Source organism: Cricetulus griseus, chromosome 8 (genome assembly GCF_003668045.3).
Source record: "Cricetulus griseus strain 17A/GY chromosome 8, alternate assembly CriGri-PICRH-1.0, whole genome shotgun sequence".
NCBI lineage: Eukaryota > Metazoa > Chordata > Mammalia > Rodentia > Cricetidae > Cricetulus > Cricetulus griseus.
Genome location: NC_048601.1, coordinates 35,822,648 through 35,831,147, shown reverse-complemented (window position 1 = coordinate 35,831,147; position 8,500 = coordinate 35,822,648). Strand labels below are relative to the sequence as shown.

The following is an 8,500-nucleotide window of genomic DNA, read 5'->3' as shown; positions in this document are numbered from 1 at the left end:
GTGGGGGCAGTGAGGCACCCTGAAAGGCGGGAGGAGATGGGTGCGCGCCAGTCGGGTGCCGGGCCACCCGCAGGCTGCGCCCCGGAGCTGAGCTCCCGGGAGAGTGAGGGGCCGGCGCAGCTCACACGGTCCACGGTCAGGTGCGCGCGGCGTGCTCGGCGGCGGCCTCGGCTGCCCTAGCGCCTGGCCGCCTGCCCGCTTCCCATGGGGTGACATCCGCCCCGCCCTCGGTCCCTCCCCAAGGCGGGCAATTCCTGGACACTGGGGTGAGCGCTGGGGAGGGGGGGGGGCTGGGAAGCGGGGACGGAAAGAAACCCCAGCCTCTGGGGAAGGCCAAGAGGGGGGCGACGACTCCCTCCGCTGCGCACCGGTTCCTAGGAGCGGGCCAGGCGGGGGAGGAGGAAGAGGGCTGGGCTGGAGCGACCGAGGGGATATTCCTCTCCCGGCTTGAGTCAGACGCGGGCGGATCCGTCCTCCCCCGTTCCCTCCCAGGAGACGGGAACTTACTTCATTTCCCTGGGGCAGGTTCGCCCACGTTACCAACCCCCCTCCCCCCCAGTTCCTTCCAGCTTCCGTGCCCCCCACCCAGCTGGGCAGGACTCGGGCTGCGCTGCCACCCCCTCTTTCGGGGAAAGGAGGCCGCAGCCGCAGACACCTGGGGCCCGAGGTTGGGGTGGGGGGGGGCACTTCGCAGCCGCCAGAGCGTTGTCCAACACGTGAGACTCATGTGATGAAGCCGGGGGAGGGCGGGCAGGTCGCTCCTTCCCTCCCCGGCAGCGGCCAGACGTGCTTGGAGTCACAGGGTAGAACACGTAGCTTCTACCCACCCACTCGCTCCCATTTAACCCAGCCCGCAGCCTCTCCTTACTCCTCGGCTCTTCCCCTCCAACAACTCCCCCCCCCCGCTCCGCCCTAAGCAACCTCCCTTCCCTCCCGCCTCCCCGCCCGCCCCACTTCTCATTCACTTGGCTCGCAAGGCGCAGACAGCGCAGCGAGCACACACCGCCAGTCTGTGCGCAGAGCGGGAGCCAGAAGCCGCGGGGACACCCGGCCATGCACGCCCCCAACTAAGCGACGCCTCAAAGCCGCGGCTCCTGGCAGCCCAGCTCATTGCAAGGGAGCTCAGGCTAGCTCAGAGGAACATACCCCTTGAGACCCTCGGATCCTCCCTTCCAGGGCAGTCCTCCCTCGGACGCTCTGCTAAGTGCAGACAGGAGCGCGCAGTGGCCCCGGCTCGCCGCATCATGGAGCGGATCCCCAGCGCGCAACCACCTCCTACCTGCCTGCCTAAAGCGCCAGGACTGGAGCACGGAGACCTGTCAGGGTAAGTGTGCACTGTGACCCCATCAAGTCTCCGCTCCTAGCTATGTATTCTGCGCCTCTCTCAACTTGGGGCACCTCTGGGAACACGGGGATTCTTGCATCAGTAGGGCTCCTGCAGCCAGTGCACACTCGGGAGTCACGGCTCTTTCTGTCCCCTTTCCCTACAGGATGGATTTTGCCCACATGTACCAAGTGTACAAGTCCAGAAGGGGGATAAAACGGAGCGAAGACAGCAAGGTAGGTGCATCCTCTGGGGACCCCTTCCCTAGTCCCTCGCGTGCGCTGAGTTTCCAAGAAAAGTTTGCTTGCCTGGAGGTTGGCTTGGGGGTTCAAGATGTGGTGAGCTCATTGTCACACCTGAGTGACTTGGGAAAGAAGGGACAGAAAAGGTGATTCTGGGTGCGTCTCTGATCTGCGCCCTTGCAGGATTTTTTCCCTGCTGCCGGGAGGGGAGGAAGGGAGGCTTCGCTTTCCCTTTCCCAGGCACCCATCATTCCACGTACTCCTTGCAGGAAACTTACAAATTGCCGCATCGGCTGATTGAGAAAAAGAGACGTGACCGGATTAACGAGTGCATTGCCCAGCTGAAAGATCTTCTACCCGAACACCTCAAACTTACAGTAAGTGAGAAGCTGGCCTTGCTCCAACCCAGCTCTTCTGCCCAGAGGGCGGGTGGGGGTCACTCGCCGCCTGCAGGCGTCACGAGGAACTGCAGGCTAGACGGGCGGATCAAAGCTCCGGGTAGTTCTGGGTTGGAGGGAACCCATCCCTAGTCCCAGGACTTCCAGGCAAAGGCAGAACCATCACTCTCTGAGGCCTCTTTAAGTTGGTTCCAACACTAGCATAGCTCCCTTTTGGTAATTTCCATCGCCTTGTAGTTCTGACTTAAAGGCTCACTCGCACACACAAACACAAATTAAGCCCTTTTCCTTTTCCATCTTCCATCCCGTGTGTGTGTGTGTGTGTGTGTGTGTGTGTGTGTGTGTGTGTGTTTCTTTCCGTCATATCCTTTACTAGTAGCCAAAAGCTTTCTAGCTATTCCTTCGTGAAAAGTATTTGGAAGGGAAGATGAAAAGCCTTCATGAGCTGAAGTTCTAAAAGGCTGTCAGGGAAACACACACACACACACACACACACACACACACACACACACGGGAGGGGAGGGAAAGCCGAGCTGAAGTTCTAAAAGGGTGTCAGGGAAACACACACACACACACACACACACACACACACACACACACACACACACACACACGGGAGGGGAGGGAAAGCCTCCTGGTTGCCAGACACAGTAGATGTTCCTCACTGGGTTGACACCACAGCAGAGAAATGCTATCTCTGGAGTCCCCTGAGTTAAGGTCAGGGCAGCTGCTGGAGAAATCTATCTGTCAGCTCACTCCTGAGACTGTAACAGCTACCAAAAGGCCTCCAAAGATAGATGACACATGTTTTTTTGTTTGTTTGTTTTTAATCCTTTGGTCATCTATGTGTATATGTTAAAACATCTGCAAACTTTAAACTTAGTAAAGCGGGAAAGGCCCTTCCTGTCTTTGCTGTTGTTTACACCCAGTTCTCATCACAAATAAGTGTCTGTGGGGACTTCTCCGACTTCACAGGTGACAGAAGCTCTTTGTTTTTTTCCTCCAGACTTTGGGCCACTTGGAGAAAGCAGTGGTTCTGGAGCTCACCTTGAAGCATGTGAAAGCATTGACAAATCTAATTGATCAGCAGCAGCAAAAAATCATTGCCCTGCAGAGCGGTCTGCAAGCTGGTGAGTGTTGGGTCTGATAGTATCTTCTGAGTGCTCCCTCTTTAGAGCCCTGGGCTCACTGTGCTTCTGACCCTCCTGTCACCATTCACTTTCGCACATCCACTAGAAGAGATGCTTTTCTGTTTCCTAAAAGGTCATACTTTCCATTCAGAATGCTGCTGTGTGCCACCTGGAATGAATACATATTAGTCCAGTGATGAAATGTGACATTTTGGCCTGAGAGTGTCTAGGATCTGGGAGACTTCCCCATTCTCCTTTAAAATGCCAAGACTCCTGTAATTTGCATTGTGGGTGATTTACAGTTGATCTGAGCCGTCGGTCATGGGTGAACAGAACAAGGGTCTGCCCCTAGTGTTTTCCTGTTTCTTTGTTTCCTTGTCTTTGGATATAGGGTGCAGTCTTGGCAGGATGACAGTAGTTTTTTTTTTTTTTTTTTTTTTTTTTTTTCTCCCCTGTATTTCATTGTGGTTCCCTGAATAGCCACTAGGTATCTTGTCGAATTGCACAATCTAGTGAAACCACTGGTTTCATCATTCATTTCTACGGAGTTTCAGAGACTCAGAGACACCGTCTGACCTTCTTTCTCTCCCTTCCAGATCATACAGTACAGGCCAGGGGGAATCCTTTACAAGTACCCCTCAGGCATTCTTCTCTGTCCTGGCCAAGGCCAATATGAGAATCACAAAAACCAAGCCAGTATGTCTGCCAGTTTTCTTTCTAAAAATAGAAAGTTGATCAGAACTGATCTCTAGGGGAGTCATGGATACAGTATATGGAAAAGACTTAAAGAGCCCAGTCAAAGTTCATAGGGGAAATGCAACTGTTGTTTAATAGGCTAGGTTTTTGTGTGTACGAAAGTTGTTTTTTTTGGGGGGGGGGTTGTTGTCATCATTCTGTTTTGTTCTTGTTTTGAGACAAGGTCTCAATATGTGTAGTCCTGGCTTTCCAAAAACACAGAAGCAATCCTTCAGACTCAACCTCCCAAATGGTGGTGGGATTGCAGGTGTGAGCTACATTTTTACAGCATGGTGATGCATGCCTGTAGTCCTATCACTTGAGAGGCAGAGACAGAGCCCAATAAGTTCAAGGCCAGCCTCTTTTGTATATCAAATTCCAAGCCAACTAAGGCTAATTAGGGAGACCCTGTCTTTAAAAGGTGTGGGTACCGGTTGGGGGCAGGGGTCTTTTTTTGGGGGGGGGGTTCGAGACAGAGTTTCTCTGTGTAGCTTTGGAGCCTATCCTGGCACTCGCTCTGGAGACAAGGCTGGCCTCGAACTCACAGAGATCCACCTGCCTCTGCCTCCGGAGTGCTGGGATTAAGGTGTGCGCCACCAACACCCGGCTTGGGGCAGGGGTCTTTAGGTGGTCTCTATACTATTTATGACCATCCAGCCTTCTGCTTTCGTCAGACTGTTGCTATACTGAGTGGGGGTGGGGGTGGTAGCTTTTGTAGTCCCAGTACTCTGAAAGTTGAAGTTAGGCTCAACATGAGTTCAAGGCCAGTCTGGGTTGCAGAGTAAACCCAACATCAATCCAGGCTACAATGAGACTGCCTCATTTTTTTTTTTTAAGGTATGATTGTTGAACTTTATTTAGCATGTTCATTTTTTTTGTGTGTCACAAGAAAAACTGCAGATACTAAGAGTAGAAGTAATTTGTTCTATTACTATACAGTCATTAAAAATTACTATTTGGGACAGTGGAATGTACATAGCCTAGTGATATACCACTATACTTAGTATCAAAGCCCAAGCATAAAAGAAAAAAAATCTGTCTCTTAAGTGGTAGGAAAATACTGATTTCATTTTTTATACTTTTCAGCATAATTCTATAGACACTACTTTTGGAGTTGGGAATGCGAATGGATAGGTTTTCTTGTTCGTTTGTTTGTTTTTAACAAAAAGGAAACCTCTGGTGTACCAAACACCCTTCTAAAACCCTTCTTTCTGGGTCTTTCTCCCCAGGTGAGCTGTCAGGAAGAAATATTGAAGCAGGACAAGAAATGTTCTGCTCAGGGTTCCAGACGTGTGCCCGGGAAGTGCTTCAGTACCTGGCCAAGCATGAGAACACTCGGGACCTGAAGTCTTCTCAGCTTGTCACTCATCTCCACCGTGTTGTCTCCGAGCTGCTGCAGGGTGGAACTTCCAGGAAACCATCGGACTCGGCTCCCAAAGCCATGGACTTCAAAGAGAAACCCAGCTTCCTGGCCAAGGGATCGGAAGGGCCTGGGAAAAACTGTGTGCCAGTCATCCAGCGGACTTTTGCCCCTTCCGGTGGGGAGCAGAGTGGCAGTGACACGGACACAGACAGTGGCTATGGTGGCGAATTGGAGAAGGGTGACCTGCGCAGTGAGCAGTCATACTTCAAAAGTGATCACGGTCGCAGGTTCACCATGGGTGAACGAGTCAGCACAATTAAGCAAGAATCGGAAGAGCCCCCCACCAAAAAGAGCCGAATGCAGCTCTCAGAGGAGGAAGGCCCCTTCACTGGCAGTGACCTGATGGGTTCCCCGTTTCTGGGCCCCCACCCACATCAGCCTCCCTTTTGCCTGCCCTTCTATCTCATCCCACCATCGGCAACTGCCTACCTGCCTATGCTGGAGAAATGCTGGTACCCCACCTCTGTGCCCGTGTTGTACCCAGGCCTCAACACCTCTGCAGCAGCCCTCTCCAGCTTCATGAACCCAGACAAGATCCCGACTCCCCTGCTCCTGCCGCAGAGACTTCCTTCTCCCTTGGCACATTCGTCCCTTGACTCTTCTGCCTTGCTCCAGGCTCTGAAGCAGATCCCCCCTTTAAACTTAGAAACCAAAGACTAAACTCTTGAAAGAGATCTCCTGCTGCTTCGCTTTTCTTCCTCCCTGATTCCAAAACCACAAAGGTCGGCCCTTCATGCAGACCCACATAGAAGATTCAGAATGTGTGTGACCTGAGTGTGTGTGTGCGAGTGCGTGTGTGTGCGCATGAGTGCTTGTATATGTGTTTGTATGTATAGGACATTAGGTTCCTTCTGACACAGGGAAGACATGAAAAGAATGACCTAACACCAGATAGGACTGTAGCAGTTCTCTGGGCTTTTCCCTACCCAGAGAAGAGCCCCCTTTGATACAAATCAGTTGGATTTTTCATAAGTTCAAAAGCTTGATCTGTGAGTCACTCTTCAGTTTGGGAGCCCGGTCTGTCTGTGGCTTTGAGAAAAGGTACTTTCAAAAGAGGGTTTCCAGAGCATAGCTCCCAGCCAGCTGTTCAGACCCCACCCTCCTCCTTTATTGTCGAGCTGACTCAGAGCAGACTGACAGAGTGGTCAGGCGGAGCTTTCTGCTAAGGTGGTGAGGTAGCCAACACTGGCATGTCACAGTAGTGGTTTGGGCAAATTTCCGCAGGTCTCCTCCCCCACCCCTGCCTCTGATGAATAAAGACAATGAGTGCAGTTCCCTAACTCAGGCTTTTGTGGTGATTAGCTCAACTGAGGAACTGAAAATGGCCCCCTTTGTACAAGCTGAGCTGCTAGGGAACCAAGGTAGACCTGAGTTGGGAGACCCGAGGCACCTGTTCTCTAGGTCTCCCTTCTGTGGCAAGCTGACGAGGAAACCAAAGGAGGGTCTCAGAGATGGCAGATGCCCTAAGCATCCCAAAGTGTACAAAGCTAAATAATCAATTGCTGCACTTACTACTCAGCTAGACTCGGATTTCAAGTCCATCCTGAAGCTTTGAACCAAGCTGAGCTTCTCAAAGGCCTAGCAGAGCTTTGGCACCCCAAGACCCTTTCTGTAGGCTAATTCCTCTTGCCCGGCAGCGTATGGAGTGTCCTTATTGCTAAAAAGGATTCTGTCTCCTTTAGGGAAGTTTTCTTTGGATCCAGAGTCCTTGTTTTCTTGACTTGCTCAGCCAGCCCTGCACCAGCTTTTCCAAATGCACTATGCTTGTGTTTTAACTTCTTTTCCCATTTTTATTTGGGCATAAAAAATAATTGTTGCCTTTATTTGTAAAGCTGTTATAAATATATATTATATAAATATATGACAAAGGAAAAATGTTTCAGATGTCTATTTGTATAATTATACTTGATCTACACAGTGAGAAAAATGAATGTATTCCTGTTTTTGAAGAGAAGAATAATTCTTTTTCTCTAGAGAGAGGAGAGGTTACAGTGTTTATATTTTGGAACCTTCCTGAAGGTGTGAAATTGTAAATATTTTTATCTAAGTAAATGTTAAGTAGTTGTTTTAAAAATACTTAATAAAATAATCTTTTTCCTGTGGAAGAGAAATGGTCTCCTTGGTTTTAAAAATAACTTGGATGTCATGGTTCTTCATCCTCTGGCCTGAAGACACCATCTACTTAATCCCGGTATAATTGCATTCAACTTTTCATGTGCCTGGCGTTATGAACAAGCCAAGGCCACGAAGTAAGTTCTGGATTATTTTTGCTTCATTCATTCATTCATTCATTTTGAGGCAAGGTCTCATGTAGTAGCCCATCTTGCCACCACATTTGCTATGTAGCCAAGGCTGGCCTTGGATGGATCTTCCTGTCTCTACCTTCTAAATGCTGGGATTACAGACAGACTTCCTGGAGCAGTAGTAGAGGCATGCCCCATCCATACCTGGTTTTATGTAGTGCTGGGGATTGAACTCAGGGCCTCATACATCTTAGGCAAGCACTCTACCAACTGAGCCACATCCTCAGTCTTTATTATTTTTTAATGAACTCTTGTCAGGGATATACACCCACTCTATCCAGAGGTAAGCGACACCCACTTACCCAAAGCAACTTTGAAATTTGATGGGAGAACCCAGAGTCTGAGCTCATGGTCTGGAGTGTCTGGGGAAGCGGTTGTGGGGCTATGCACACTGAGGAAAGATTTAATGGATTATTAAGCAATAATAATTGGTTGGAGATAGCACCTCTTCATCAAGGCAGGCTAACACATTGAAACTTAGCAAGTTCTAATGGATTCCCCATATCCTGCATCAAGGTTGCTGAAGGCAGCAAGCAGTCCATAAGTATTTTCTACCTTCTTCCAACTTCCTCTGGGTGTGTGCAGGAATGAGTATCAGTGCTCACATTTAAAAATAATAATTAGGTGGGAAATGACCCAGCTGCGTATTTTTGCTTTCTTCCCATCATCTTGATTTGTCCTGAGGTTTCCTGATGGACATGGTCCAGGCCCCAGAGCATATGAATCATCCAGAATCGTCTAGCTGTCTGGAGTACTCCCCTACAGGGAAGCCAACCCCAGGGAATTCTCAGCACCACCTGCACAGGAGGGCCTTTCAAATGTCACCTTCTCTGACTCCTGGGGGAACAATCTGCAAATCAAAGTGAATGTTCAGTACAGTCAGTGCTAGATGAAAGGGCACAACTGTCCCCAAGCCACACAGTGCTGGGGCAGGAAGGAGCCTGG

The 8,500-nt window shown here is 50.2% G+C and overlaps 1 protein-coding gene across 1 annotated transcript; it reads left to right on the top strand.

Annotated features, from left to right (window-relative positions):
• Positions 1-921: 921 nt before the first annotated feature.
• On the top strand, positions 922-7,359 carry Bhlhe40 (basic helix-loop-helix family member e40). The gene is made up of 5 exons (XM_035448635.1): positions 922-1,324; positions 1,491-1,560; positions 1,836-1,943; positions 2,971-3,094; positions 5,059-7,359. Exons 1-5 carry the CDS (start codon positions 1,245-1,247, stop codon positions 5,910-5,912), a joined length of 1,236 nt encoding a protein of 411 aa, XP_035304526.1. The 5' UTR covers positions 922-1,244; the 3' UTR covers positions 5,913-7,359.
• Positions 7,360-8,500: the final 1,141 nt, after the last annotated feature.

Excerpts from the sequence above, each read along its gene's own strand:
- Bhlhe40 (XM_035448635.1), top strand. The coding sequence starts at position 1,245 with ATGGAGCGGATCCCCAGCGCGCAACCACCTCCTACCTGCCTGCCTAAA. Across the intron at positions 1,325-1,490 it reads GAGCACGGAGACCTGTCAGG|GATGGATTTTGCCCACATGT; the intron begins GTAAGTGTGCAC and ends CTTTCCCTACAG. Across the intron at positions 3,095-5,058 it reads GCAGAGCGGTCTGCAAGCTG|GTGAGCTGTCAGGAAGAAAT; the intron begins GTGAGTGTTGGG and ends CTTTCTCCCCAG.